The sequence below is a fragment of the Carassius gibelio genome, chromosome A15, assembly GCF_023724105.1.
Source record: "Carassius gibelio isolate Cgi1373 ecotype wild population from Czech Republic chromosome A15, carGib1.2-hapl.c, whole genome shotgun sequence".
NCBI lineage: Eukaryota > Metazoa > Chordata > Actinopteri > Cypriniformes > Cyprinidae > Carassius > Carassius gibelio.
Window position 1 is genome coordinate 14,204,351 of NC_068385.1, and position 15,296 is coordinate 14,219,646.

General features: G+C 40.3%; 1 protein-coding gene across 1 annotated transcript in view; it reads left to right on the forward strand.

Moving 5' to 3' along the window:
* LOC128029280 (mediator of RNA polymerase II transcription subunit 13-like) overlaps positions 1-12,397 on the forward strand; it is a 33,751-nt gene extending 21,354 nt beyond the window's left edge. Inside the window, exons 15-30 of the mRNA XM_052616964.1 lie at positions 30-229; positions 2,517-3,421; positions 4,730-4,897; positions 4,978-5,201; positions 6,156-6,345; positions 6,432-6,780; positions 6,862-7,078; positions 7,166-7,357; positions 8,093-8,316; positions 8,398-8,540; positions 8,622-8,780; positions 8,921-9,064; positions 9,142-9,302; positions 9,884-10,048; positions 10,189-10,289; positions 11,501-12,397. Of these exons, the coding sequence (XP_052472924.1) occupies positions 30-229; positions 2,517-3,421; positions 4,730-4,897; positions 4,978-5,201; positions 6,156-6,345; positions 6,432-6,780; positions 6,862-7,078; positions 7,166-7,357; positions 8,093-8,316; positions 8,398-8,540; positions 8,622-8,780; positions 8,921-9,064; positions 9,142-9,302; positions 9,884-10,048; positions 10,189-10,289; positions 11,501-11,633 (3,675 nt within the window). The 3' untranslated portion in view covers positions 11,634-12,397. The remainder of the gene's footprint in view (positions 1-29; positions 230-2,516; positions 3,422-4,729; positions 4,898-4,977; positions 5,202-6,155; positions 6,346-6,431; positions 6,781-6,861; positions 7,079-7,165; positions 7,358-8,092; positions 8,317-8,397; positions 8,541-8,621; positions 8,781-8,920; positions 9,065-9,141; positions 9,303-9,883; positions 10,049-10,188; positions 10,290-11,500) is intronic.
* The last annotated feature ends 2,899 nt before the right edge of the window (positions 12,398-15,296 follow it).

Sequence of the window (15,296 nt, forward strand, 5' to 3'; positions counted from 1 at the left end):
GCAAGACTGTTTCTTTATTGTATTTTCAGGACTTCTCCTATGTGTTTAAACAAGAGTCCTGTCAAGCGCTCATCGGCTGCTCCCTTTACGCCCCTCTGAAGATGCTGCCCAGCCATTGTCTGCTTCCCATCAAGCTTCCAGAAGAGTGTGTGTACCGGCCCAGCTGGACAGTCGGCAAACTGGAGATGCTGCAACCAATGGCAGCCATGACCTTCCTCAACAAGGACAGGTGCAACAGCCCAGAAATTAGGGATTTTTCTTCCTCCCTAGCAGAATTATTTTGTAACGAACAAACCTTTTCAACAAACAAAAGCTTTCATCAGCTTGTTGGCATGTATGGAAGCCTAAAAGGCTTTTAATTGATTGATTTACCTTACTTGGGAGGATACATATTGAGCGGGTGGTGGTTAAAGTAAGTGGGTCAGGTTTTTAACAAGCACATGACACACTCTTCTCTGCTGTTTGCGGTCCAAGCAGCTGCCAGACCAAAATAGCAGTTCAGTATTAATGATACTGCAGCCTTAATTGAGCAATTGTCCAAAGCATTGATGGCAAGCACACTCAACTTTTACAATGTGTACCTGCATCTGTTTTCATGCAGATATGTTTTCCTGCCACTTCTGAACACCTTATTCAAAACTAACAAAAACTATGCTATTTGGCAAATAACTTATTAACTGGTGCCAAGGTAATTTTAGTGAATTGATGAAGTCCGTTCCTACAGTTGAGTACGTTCCCAGCAGAGTAACCACAGGTGTACTTTCACTTAAACTGTAAGAGAAAAAGACATTGATTCACTGTTTGTTTTTATTTAGTTTTTTGTTTTTCTCAAACGAGACTATACTACTTGTGAATTTTGTGGTTTGATGCAAATAAGCGGTTTTCAAAAATGGCTTTATAGTGAATGTGCACTGTCCAAGCAAACAAAGCACATAGAATATGGTTTATTTTATCTCAAAAGCAACTAATCAAAATTCTGTCATTAAAGTGGAAGTCGTGGCCTAATGGTTAGAGAGTTTGACTCCTAACCTTAAGGTTGTGGGTTCGATTCTTGGGGTGGTAATACCACGACTGAGGTGCCCTTGAGCAAGGCACTGAACCCCCAAATGTAGAGCACGAATTCTGAGTATGGGTCACCATACTTGGCTGTATGTCACGTCACTTTTTTAACTCCGTATTTACCCACCTAATCAGTTTCTATTGGCCATTCACAGAAGACAAACACTTCTGTTGTTGGGGGTCAGTAAGATTTTTTTAAATACTTTTATTCAGTAGAAATGCATTAAATTGATCAAAAGTTACAGAAAAGGACACCCATGTTATAAAAGATTAAAAAAAGGCTCTTTTGAACTTGGAAAATCCTGAAAAATAAGTTTTCCACCAAAATATTTCCATACAACTATTTCCAACTTCGATAATTGTAAGAAATATTTCTTAGGCACCAAATCAGCTAATTAGAAGGATTTCTGAAGGACCATGTGACACTGAAAACTGGAGTACTGTGGGTAAAGACATAAAAGTGCCATTCTGCTGTTGGAGAGTGTTGTTATATAAACTACAGCAGTGCTCGTGCATTAAATCATTAACTTAAACTCCTCACTGCATCAAATAAGTAACAACTTGAACCATGAGTGTATGATTCAAACGCATTTAGAAAGTCAACTGTTTCTTTTCTACACATCATTTTTATATCCATGTATGTGGTTAGTCGAATCATATAAAACAGTAAAATCACTCAGGAAATCTGTCCTGTCTTGCATGCACTCGAGACAGTAATATATGAGTGCTGCTGACAGATTCTTTACTCCTATTGGTTATCTTTCGTGAAATTCACTGCTTATTTGCATAAAGTTGAAGAATTCTCAACTTTTGTCACTTGACTCGCATCGCTTGACACGCCCACATTCCGTCGCCAGCGGTCACTGTCGCTCGGGTCGCCGCAAGTCGCCAGCTTTCTATTGAAAACGCATGGGATTATATCACTGGCGGTGTGAATGGGGCTTAAGAGACTTCTTTCAAAAACAGAAAGAACATTTTACCAGCCCATGGTAAGCCCATTTTTTCAGTGCATCACACTCAAAAATCTTCCTTGTGCACATCCAAAGAGCCACTTAACTATGCTTTCTTAAAGCACACATAAGATGCTTTTATGCTTTATAAGAGGCTTTTATGTTGAATCTTACAAAGATTTTGGGTGAATCACTTTAAATAATTTAGTGTGCAGTGACTCAGGTATCGTTTGGGAATTGGATCATGTCTCCCTGAACTGAATTGACTTGATGAGGATTTGAGGAGGTGACTAAATATCCCACTGTGTGACAAGCAGAAAGTAGCAACTTTGTTTTTCCCCATAATTTGACAGTATTTCTATTGTTTTATAATTTTAAACCAAACAGTCTTATTTCTCTCACACTTTGGCTTGAAACGTATGCTCGTGCTGTTTATCAGCAAAATAAATGCCAGTTGGTTTGATATTTTAACCACTGTATGTGACACTTTCTCCTTTTCTTCAACAGTAACATCCCTAGTGTAGGAAGTGCAGTTGAGCAGGACCAGAGCTGCACCCCTCAGACACACAACACCTTTATGTCCAACAGCGCACCACCCAGCAATTGCGGCGCTGGCATCCTGCCCTCACCGGCCACCCCTCGAATCTCTGCCCCGACGCCACGGACACCCCGGACCCCACGCACCCCCAGAGGCCCTGCCAGCGTCCAGGGCTCGCTGAAATACGAGAACTCCGACCTCTATTCTCCCGCCTCTACACCCTCCACCTGCCGACCTTTAAATTCAGTGGAGCCGGCCACCGTGCCCTCCATCCCGGAAGCTCACAGCCTATACGTCACCCTCATCCTCTCCGAGTCGGTCATGAACCTCTTCAAGGACTGCAACTTTGACAGCTGTTGCATCTGCGTCTGCAACATGAACATTACGGGGGCAGATGTGGGCGTCTACATCAGCGATCCCAACATGGACTCACAGTACTCGAGCATGGACCCCTGCTCTTGCGGTTTCAGCGCGGTCATGAACCGTCGATATGGAAATGGTGCCGGCCTCTTTCTGGAGGATGAGCTGGACATCATGGGAAGGGGTTCAGATGCTGGTCGGGAGACTGAGAAGCACTTTGAGGCTGTACGCGTGGCCTCCCTTCAGATAGGGGCGGCCCTTAAAGAGCAGGTCCCGGATGATCTAATCCTCTTGCTGCAGGACCTGTGCACTAACCCCTTCTCCCCCATCATCAGGCCAGAACATCCCAGCACCAGTCTCAAGACCCCCATGCGCCTGGAGGAGAGGGACTATTACTGTGATTGCTACTTGGCTCTGGAGCATGGCAGACAGTTCATGGACAACATGTCTGGGGGAAAAGTCGATGAGATGCTGGTCAAGAGCTCCTCTTTACACCACTGGGCCAAACGCAGTGGTGAGTTTTTTTGTTGTTGTTCTTTTATTTTTACACTGCTCATTTAGTCCACAGTTTTTAGCAGCGGTTTAAAATCAAAAAGCCAGTGCCCACCAGGAGTCCACAAGATGACTGAGAAGAATCGAATTCATAGCAATATATTAAAATAATTTAATTTAAAATCCTTTAATGCATTAATCAAAATGTAAACTGAAATTTATTTATTCGGTAATTGTTATTTTTAACTTCTAAAGTCACAAAATGAATTGTGATGCATTCATTTAATATCAGTACCCCCAGGTTCTGTTAATAAAATAAATTTGAAAATAAGCAGCTTTTTCAAAATTACAGCATAAATACCAGAAATAGACTTGAATATGGTGTTGGACAAAGGGAGGGCTTTGAGTCAACCACTTCTGTAGAGGTCTGCTGCACAGTCCAAGCCCAACTGCACCACAGTGGTTCAGGCTTTGAGATTGTTAATTTTTAATTTATATTTTTATGGAAAAATTATCTTATTATTATTATTATTATTATTATTATGGTTCAAAACATTAACTTATTTTGAGCACAATACATATTTGAGTCCGAATTTAGCATGTAATTTTAGTCCGGTCTTAAATTCAACATGAAACAGTTTACAGTCCAATTTACTGACATAATTTTGGAATAAAATGCAATGTCTAGAGTTGATCTTGTTTCCATCAGTGATTAATTGGCTTATGAAAAGTATTTTCTTTGGTGGTTGGAGAGTAGAACTAAATTAAAAGGACTTGAAGTTATTAAATTGTGGTATTTTTTTAAATTGTTCATATTCAATTTTTTTTTGTGTATTCATTTGTATATTTATGGGGGAGCTGTTGAAATATTTTCTTTGAAATACCATGCAAAAATTTTCATTAAGTCCAGGAATGTATTAATTTAAATAGGATTCATTTTTAATTTGATCAATCGAAGACCAGCTTAAAGTCGCACTGAATTTGAAGTAGCGACAGATCATTTGTTCTGTATTTGTGAAATACATCCGAATGAAACCGATCATCGGAATATAAACAAATTTAGGGCAGGATTTGGTTTAGTCCACCAGTTGTTGATTGAATGAAGGCAGAACAGTGTTACCTGAGTGATCTAGTTATGACTATTTGTTCACAAAAAGATCAGAATGCATTTAAAAAGTAGATTTGGTCTATTTTCATTTCATGCAGACCTGTAGCAAATTCTGCAAATAAACTTGAAAAACAGCTTTCTACTAAATGTGTTAAGCAGTGAATCTGTTTGAAGTCGAATCTGGTGTGTTTGTAAAACCCTACTGTCTCTCTGTTCTTGCAGCTTTCGATATGAGCATGCTGTTCTCTCAGGACGTGCTGAGGATGCTGCTGTCACTGCAGCCTGTCCTGCAGGACACCATCCAGAAGAAGAGGTCCGTGCGCTCTTGGGGAGTCCAGGGCCCCCTCACCTGGCAGCAGTTCCACAAGATGGCTGGCAGGGGATCGTATGGTAGGCAGAACTCGACTGGCACCATCCTCTACGTCGTTTATAAATGATACAGGCACATTTACACAACTCTTTTCTCTCAGGCACGGATGAATCTCCAGAGCCCCTCCCCATTCCCACCTTACTGGTAGGTTACGAGTATGACTATGTAGTGCTGTCACCTTTCGCTCTGCCATACTGGGAGAAGCTTCTGTTGGACCCGTACAGCTCTCAGCGGGATATCGAATATTTGGTTGTGTGTCCCGATAACGAAGCCCTGCTTAATGGAGCCAAAACTTTCTTCAGAGACTTGACAGCTGTATATGAGGTTAGAATGTGCTAAAGAACTAGTGAATGCTGCGTAATATGTATTATGTCCAGCTTTATTCTCATTTTGTATTGTACACTTACTATATAGTATATAATAGTTTTATGCAAAAATCTCAACTACCTTATTTCAATTGCAAAGTAAAAAAAAAAAAAGTATTTGTGTGTGTGTGTCAATGCCCAGCTTTTTATAAGAAGTTGGATATCTATTATATCCAACTTTTTCTGCATTTGTACAGCACTCTATATATATATATATATATATATATATATATATATATATATATATAGTCTCAACCACCTGATTTAGCTTTGTTGTAAAATTAAACAACTATATGTGACCCTGGACCACAAAACCAGTCTTAATTCGTGAGGGTATATTTTTAGCAATAGCCAAAAAAAATTATCGATTTTTCTTTTATGCCAAAAATCATTAGGATATTATTAAGTAAAGATCATGTTCCATGAAGATATTTTGTAAATTCCCTACTGTAAATATTTATAAAACTTAATTTTTGATTAGTAATATGCATTGCTAAGAATTCATTTGGACAGCTTCAGATGTGATTTTTCTCAGTATTATGTTTATTTTCTAATTGTATCTCAGCCAAATATTGTCCAGTCCTAATAAAATGTACATCAATGGAAAGCTTATTTATTCAGCTTTCGGATGATGAATGAAGAATTGACACTGAAGACTGGTTTTGTGGTCCAGGGTCACATATTATGGCCCATCTTTTTATATGAAGTTGGATATATAAATATTTCCAACTCTTTAGACATACAGTATACCTGTGTTGGGCAAAATGTAGATATAAATCTAATCTGCTGAATGTGACTTGGCAAGATGTTACATTAAGATGTTCTGAACATTAATATGCTTTTCTGTAAAGCTGCTTTTGTAAAAAGCAATATACAAATAAAATTGACTTGATGGTTTATTGTTGTTCGACAGTCGTGTCGGCTCGGTCAGCACAAGCCCATCGCTAAGTCTCATGCTGATGGTATTGTGACTGTGAGTGATGCTGGAGCCAAATCTCTCACGGATCAGACTCTCACTGACTGGCTCTCAAAAACCATAAACAGCAGCAGCGAGGCGTTTAACAAACTCAAACTCTACGCACAAGTGTGCTGTCACGACTTGGGTATGTGCAGATGCAAATTAAAAGTTTTTCGATGTTGTGCGGACAAGGTAAATCTAACAGTCTTATAATATTTCTTATCTCTTTAGCATCCATTCTAGCATCCCAGTCTTTGGACAGCTCACTGCTTTCCCAACGAAACCAAACCAGCTCTACACACACTTCCAGCTCTGGTACCCCCGTAACAGCCACTCAGAATACCACCCCGTCTACCAGCTGCACCTCCAACACTAACACCACCACCACCACGTCCACCCCTTCGTCCTCTTCCTCCTGCTCTCAGGGCATAGGCCCCATGCCATCTTCTAAGCCCAATTCTCTACCTCCTTATGGAGGCTTGCAGTCCAGCCAGCCGACTGCTGGTCAGAGTGCAGGAACTCTGGATGATGGCACATCGGCCACCAGCCAACCTCAGGTCCTGTCTGAGCCCGCAGAAAGGTACCACCTTTCACATCCAAACAATCATGTTACTGATTCTCTCAGATGTGATCTCTGATCAGTGATTTATCTGTGTGGCAGCACAATGGAGAGAGAGAAGGTGGGGGTGCCTACTGATGGAGACTCCCACGCTGTCACCTATCCTCCTGCTATAGTGATCTACATCGTAAACCCTTTCAGCTATGAGGAGACAGGCCAAGGCGGCAATTCTAGCGTGTGGACAATGGGTCTTCTTCGCTGTTATCTAGAGATGCTTCAGACTCTTCCTCCTCACATCAGGAATGCTGTATATGTCCAAGTAAGAATCCATCTGATCACTGCTTTCTGATTGAAACGTCATGTTGCTTGGAACTAAACAACCTGTGTTTTTTTTTTTCTTCGCCAGATTATTCCCAGTCAGTACTTGCTGCAGCCGGTCTGGAGTGAGGAGCGCCATATATACGCACAGCACCTGAAGTCTCTGGCTTTCTCAGTTTACACTCAGTGCAGACGGCGTCTGCCAACCTCCACTAATGTCAAAACGCTAACAGGCTTCGGCCCCGGCCTGGCCATTGACACTGCACTACAGAGCAAAGAGGTACTCTTAATAATTGCCAATATATTAGGCAAAGGGTTTTCAATTTCACATTACATATATTTCAATACAGATTTACCAGTTTTTTTTTTTTTCCGGTTTCTTTTCTTATTTCGAATATTTTATTTGAAATAAAAAAACATTTGTTAAATTATTTAAATATCTTTACAATCACTTTTGATATACTTCTTGCTGAATATATATATATACATTATATACATTTTTCTTTTTTTTTTCTTTCATACCTTTCTTAATTTTAATCTTTCATACCCTAATCCTTTTGAATGGTGGGGATGTCATGTTTCCCCTCAAGCATAATATTAAAGGTATAAATCACCTATAACTTGTATGTGTATGTGACTTTCTTCTTTCAGACAAATACAATCAGAGTTCTTTTTAAAAATGTCCTTTTCTAAGTTTTATAATGACCGTGAATGGTGGTCAAGATTTTGAAGCAAAATAAAGTGCATCCATCCTTAATGAAAAGTACTCCACATGGCTCAAGGGAGTTAATAAGTTTAAGCTTTTAACCAGATGTGTATAGGTGCCTTTGTTTTAATGGAATATTTTGGGGTTTGTGGCATCAATAAATCAAAAATAGGGCAGCAAATTCAATTTGAGACAAATCATTTTCCTGGAACAACGGCCAATTTGCAGTTTTTCATAGATACAAAAATATTGAGAAATAGGACTGTGTAAATATCGTAATATTGACCTCTCGGTCCTTGTCCTCCTCAGAGACCAGAGTGTTTACATCTCTACGCACCACCGTTCGTCCTGGCACCAGTGAAGGACAAGCAGACAGAGCTGGGTGAGACTTTTGGAGAAGCTGCCCAGAAATACAACGTGCTGTTTGTGGCCTACTGCCTGTCACATGACCAGAGGTGGCTCCTGGCTTCATGCACAGACCAGTACGGAGAGCTGCTGGAAACCTGCGTCATCAGCATTGACGTACCCAACCGGTGAGCACTCAAGAGCTGGTCTTTGTTTGCTCAAGCCCAGGCCTCTGTTTTTGACTGGGGTGTGTGTGTGTTTTCACACAGAGCTCGGAGGAAAAAGGGCTCTGCACGACGGCAGGGCCTTCAGAAGCTTTGGGAATGGTGCCTCGGTCTCGTACAGATGACCTCACTTCCTTGGCGCATTGTGATTGGCCGGCTCGGAAGGATAGGTCACGGGGAATTGCGTGGTAGGTTTTTCAATTTGTTTGTTTTTTTTGGCATCATGTGCCCTTTGCCATTGATCTAACTGCTGTTTTTGCTCCAATCAGATTGGAGTATTATGTTGAGTAGGCGAAACTTGCAGTCTCTCAGCAGACGACTGAAGGAAATGTGCAGGATGTGCGGCATCTCTGCAGCAGACAGTCCCAGCATCCTCAGTACCTGTCTAGTCGCCATGGAACCACAGGCATCCTTTGTCATCATGCCAGGTAATTAATTTGGCGCTTTCACACAGAGCGGTTGTTTTGTACTTTGTCTTTGTTTACTGTATCCATTCAAACCATTAGAAACTTTTGATGGCTATTTGATGAAAGTTCATGATTTCCTTCCATTTTCTTTCTCTCCATAGACTCCGTGTCCACGGGCTCCGTGTTTGGCCGCAGCACGACCCTGAACATGCAGTCCCAGTTAAACACTCCTCAGGACACCTCCTGCACTCACATCCTCGTGTTCCCCACTTCTGCCGGCCTCCAGGCCTTCAATCCCAACAACGGTCAGACACTTCCACATCCACCCCACCAAACACTTCTTGTGTTTATAGCAGGCTGACAGTTCTCATTGTGTTTGCAGATGTCACAGATGGCATGGGCGGCATGGATGGGATCTTAGACCTGCTGTCAGAGAATGACCTGGTTGATCCTGATCTTATTAACATCTTACCCAACTCTCCCAACACCTCCCCGGTACAGTCGCCAGGCTCACATTACCACCACGGAGGAGACGGCAGCAAGGTAAACTGATTTGCTCTGACCGTTTGAAGAATTTCTACATGCAATATCAATCAAGAAGTCTCTTATGCTCAATAAGCCTGCATTTATTTGTTAAAAATGCAGTAAAAATTATGAAATATTTTAACAATTTCTTATTACATTTATTTGAATATATTTTCAAATGTAGTTTATTCCTGTGACGTGAAGCTGAATTTTCAGCATCATTTCTTCAGTCTTCAGTTTCACACGATTCGTCAGAAATCATTATAATATGATGATTTGGTACTCAAGATACATGTCTTATTTTTATCAGTTTTGCTGCTCAATATTTTTTTGGAAACACTTTTTTGATGAATAGGAAGTTTAAGAGCAGCATTTATTTGAAATCTTTCAAATGCATATATATATATATTTTTTTTTTTTTAATGGTGTACTCAATATCTTGTATATCTCTGAATATCTCAATATCAGGAACTAAGTTTAGGAGTAATGATAAATTATTTTGAATCTTACCCTTACTTTTACATGACTGTTTTAAGTGGCTGATATCATTTCTCAAAGCTGTGAATTCACCCTCTCACCGTCTCTCTCCCCTTCCTCAGGGCCAGAGCACAGACAGGATGGAGTCTCACGACGAGTCTCCCAACATCCTCCAGCAGCCCATGGCTCTGGGCTACTTTGTGTCGACGGCTAAAGCTGGCCCACTGCCTGACTGGTTCTGGTCCTCCTGCCCACAGGCAAAGAACCAATGTCCACTCTTCCTGAAGGTAAGCTGCTCAGTAAATGTATTAATCAATTCACTATAGCAATACATTACAGCTTTATTTTCCAAATCAAGTTCACAATCTAATCTATTTAACAGACCTGCACAGGTGTCATATAATGAATGTTTCTGTCTTTCTTTCAGGCTTCTCTGCACCTTAATGTTTCATCAGTGCAGTCAGATGAGTTGCTGCACAGTAAACACACTCACCCTCTGGACTCCAGCCATACCTCAGATGTGCTCAGGTATCAATATTACAGACACTCTTCCCTATATCCCATGTCTCTAATGTATTTCTGTACATGTATCAAAAATTCCCACATGGTGTAATGCTCTTTTTTTTTTTTTATAATGTTGGCAGTGTTTGGAATAATGGCGTTTAAAAGAACGGCGTTAGGTAACGACGTTATATTTTCAGTAACGGGGTAATCTAACTAATTACTTTTCCCGTCGTTACAATGCCGTTACCATTACTGAACGTTAAATGCGGTGCGTTACTATGCATTGATTTAATAAACTATGCAATCCAAACGCACCCCTGGCTCACACAGCGAGTGTGGAGGTGGGTTAAAAACGAGATAAACGATTATGATTGGCTAAAGCAGAGTCATTTGTTTCATGGTAGCCAATCAGAGCCAGTGTTTTTACACATGCCGGCACACGCACCAGCGGCGCCAAACACACACAAACACACACGCAATAGCTACACAGAGGTTCGCAGCAGCAGAAATGGCGAGTCAGGAGCAATCCGATGAAAAGTTGGCATTTTGGAGATGTAGTGGAGATATAAGCGCTACTTCAAATTCATTGTGGTCAAAGGCAGGAACGTGCATGTAATGTGTGACAAAGATAATACTTGAAGTGCTTGATAAAATTCTTGCTGTCTGCTGACGTGAAATAAATATCGAAAGTTATGTATGAACACCTGTCTGTTCTACTCATTTCAACTGACTTGTGAAAACTGCTAAAAAAAAAAATTTTTTTTTTTACAGTAACGCAAATAGTTACTTTCCCTGGTTATGAGTTACTTTTATTATAGAGTAATTCAGTTACTTTTTGGAACAAGTAGTGAGTAACTATAATTAATTACTTTTTTAAAGTAACGTTCCCAACAGTGCTTGTTGGAGCTTCGATAATTTGTGATTACAAGGATCGCAACTGATTTATGATCAAATTGGCTTTCAAAAAAGTTGGAACACCATTTCCATCCAAATGGATGGAAAGCTTATACGCAATTCAGATACATAATTCTTAAATTTACGCCTTTTATTATTAATATTTTTTGTGTCTTTTGAAAATGAGAGCAACTCTTGTGCATTTAGAATGACATGAAGATGTGTAATTAATGAAATAATTTTTAAATGAACTCTTAAATTTTTTAAATTATATATATATAATGTGTATTATATATAGTATAATGTGTATGTGTATTCTCACACATTTTTTCTTTATGCAGATTTGTGCTGGAACAGTACAATGCCCTTTCATGGCTGACCTGTGACCCAGCGACTCAGGACCGGCGCTCTTGTCTGCCTGTGCACTTTGTTGTGCTCAACCAAATGTACAACTTAATAATGAACATGCTCTAACCAACGAGGGGGTTCTGCACAACTGTTGCCATTATTTCTCCCGAAAGAGCCTGCAGAGACACAGCATCACTGCACTGCACTGCCGCCGCAGGCCTCCACGCTGTGGACACGGCTGGGCAAACCAACCTCAATCAGACCGCGCACTTACGGCAAGGCCAAGCTGCCCAGTTCATGCCAAGTGTCCATCTCACAACAACTGGAGGGAAAGAAACTAGTCCATGTCAGTGGACTCAAGTCCTGATAATGGCCTGAAAGTGCAGTCTGGGTCAGGTTTTATCCAGTTGAAATGCCTGCATATATCTTATTTATTGTACGTTTTTAAATGTCATTTCTTAATCTTTTATATTATATAAAGACAGGAAGCTGCATATTGCCTTCCTAAATGAATTAAAAATGGTTTGTCATGTATGTAATTGTCTTAATTACAGAACCGACAAGTGAATTTGCTGTTGGTTGCTTTTAGAGGAATATTTAGAGAAATATTTTCTCCACAATTTTTACTGTCACAGTGTACAGAATGAAGTATACAGGAGCTCCCGTTCTTACCTTTGTGTGGTGGGGACTTTAAGATAAGGCTGTAGCTACAGAATTCCTGTACAGCAATTTAATGTTCAAATAAGAGGACAAGAGGTACATTGTCGGATTATATATTTTATATCACAAATTTAGAGAATTGTGTGTGTATATAAATGTGTACATACAATTGTGTGCCGCTATGGATGGTGCAGCTAATGTTTTAGGAATAAAGTGTGTAAAACCTGAAACCTGTGGTCGTCATTGCACATCCTGCTTGATTTTGAACAAATATCTTGGGTTTCTAAGGAAAAAATGAGACCTCATGTTACAGGAGGTTTCATCATACTCTCCAGATATGATAAGCCCTCGAGGGAGAAACTGCAGTGTATTTATTTTCCTCAAATCCCTGTGAAATGACAAGGTGCTATTCCCATCAGGCCTGTTTGTGTGTCCTGGAGACTGGTTTTGCATGTGCTCGTTTACTGATAGAGCTGAACCAGAGGCTTAGCTGTGAATGTGTTGTGTTCGTAGTATTCTTACTGTTCATTGAGATACTGGGCACTGCATCACACATTATATTTTCATCCCTACTCTTAATGTAGTTATGGCTCTTGAGGAATTATGATTTTTTTTCTCCTTGCAGTTCATGTCAGAGAGGTCGTGTCATTTTTATCACAACCAAAGATTCTGATGAATTCTAATGAAGCTTTTTCAGAAGTTTACATCTTGAATAACTTAAGATGAGATATGAGTACTAGGGGAGAATAAAGAGGTAAATATCCCTGTGAACAGAACGTCTTTATTGTCCGTAATTTCCAGTCAAACTAATTTGGACAGTTATTCAAAACGTGTGAAAACTGAATGTTCGTTAAAGCTAGCTTTGAAATTAGCCTTGGTAGTACAGAGGTGTCGGAAATTTAATTTAAAAAATGTTTTTATAATCGTCATTTAATTTAATCTTTTAGTTAAAGTCCAAAAGTGTACACTAACTCCCAAGCTGCGTATTGATTAATGTATAGTTTTAAAATTGTTATGTAGTATAGTATACAACCCGAACAAAAACTACTTGAACCGAGTATGAGAGATTATTAGCTACATTATATATGTTTACATAAAATTACATAACAATCGCTTTTCACATTGTTCATTCCCTTTGGATAAAAGTATCTAATTAAAAAAGAACAACCACGTCCCAAAAACGTCCCAAAAACGAGATTAAAACCGTTTTAGTATTTTTTATTTTGCTATTAAAATGTTTTGAGTAGTAAAAAATAAGTGTAAAATTAATAACAACTTCATATATCCTGTTGATAATTTGGTTACCATAATAAATTGACAAAAGAAGTGCATGTTTCGTGAAGTATATTTCCTCCTGCATCTGTATGTGTCCAGCAGCAGGTGGAGCTGTCGCGCTTTCATTGCCTCCTGAAGCCGCTGAAGAAGAACTTTACCTTTCACGTGGGGAAAAAAAAACGCTATCGTCTACTGAGCAGTACACGTACATGATCTACAACATATATTTATTTACTTTATTTGAAGTGCTCCAGCTAATGCAGCAAACCTTTAACCTCTGCAACCTTATGCAACCTTACTTATGAATCATGTCTTTCAGCATTTTTTGTGCAGCATTTTCTACCTTCAGACCACTGAGAGTTGAGATGACCCAGGAGGATGGAGGATATCGACTGGGTGTCACTCAGGCATCCAGCAGACTGCTTGGACAAAACCTGTTAGGCCTCTAATAGCCAAGTTCATGGCCTTGTTTGAGGCCCGGGGGAAAACAACCTCTAGCTCTTCACCACGCCAGGGGTCTCTGAGATTAGAGCGATAGCAGAGAAGGGAGTAATCGGACTCCTGTAATTGCCTGTCGGGGCTGACATTTGTAGTTAGGGGATCTGGGAAATGGACCTCACAGACCACAGGATAACAAATTCATCATTATCTGCTCGTAATGCACTGTTACCGAGCTCGCAGAGGAATACGTTTCACCTCATAATGTGAGGCGCTTTGGTAACGAAGTGCTAAATGTGATGGTAATGACTTCTATTACACAGAGGAAACATCTGGCAGTCAAAGTTAATTTCCATATTTAGTCTCCTCCATGAGGCAGTCGAATGAATGCGTTTGAATGTCTGTCTACTCGAACGAGGTCTCGCTTTCGCCTCGTTCCTTTGGGCAAATTGAAAGCGCACTCGAGGCGCAGTTTCACCGTCCTTGAAAATCGAAGCACTGAGAAAGTGTTTTCCTCACCCTGGGCCATTGACATAACATCTGGGTTGGCATCATCTCGAGTATCCGTTTATCGCATTTCAACCCCTTGTGACCTGGTGTTAAGTTTCTCAGGAAATTGCTCTGTCTCCCCACATCAGTCAAGCGTAATGCTGGCATCGTATTGCTGATGGAAAATGAATGGCAATGAAAAAAGGAGAGGACGAATGAGAACTATAGAGGTTCGCCGTCTCTTGTGATGTGACCGAGCACTGCGACCGCCGACTCTGTTCTCCCTTGAAAGCCCTTATTAGACTAATGTCTGCCAGGCACAGACATTGGAATTTAATTAATTGCCTACACATTTTTGGGTAGAATAGATGGAAAGGCATACAGGCTTAAAATAATGCTGACGTTTATAATCACTTTTATTTCTGAGGGCCTGCGATTGTGGTCGCCTGCTGAAATGAAGGCACTTTTAAGACTTGTATAACCTGCTTTGCATGTGAGCGGGCCTGAAAAAGGGGGGTCACAGAAGACCTTTTCTCATCTGTGGCACTGAAACGAGATGTCATTGAATTTCCGTATGGAAGGAGCTCATTGGTGGAGATGAAAGAGACAGGAAGGCATGATTAGCTCGGTTTCATATGATCATAATGTAGCTGTCTGTCAAATCAACGTACAATTACAGGGTTGGGACTCTGAGAGGAGGCAGGTGGTACATTTGGATTGCCGACATGCTCGACGTTAGCCATTGTGTTTGTGTAGAGGATTTTTTATATGATATTTGAGATAAAGGCAAGAAAAGTGGCTGGAAAACTGTATTTATGCTAACACTTCCCATCTCTTCTCTTAAATAAGAGAATAAAAAGAAAGTCAAGGACCAGTTTGAAACCTCATAGCAGATGTCTTGTGGACTCCCAAGGACTATATTTAAAG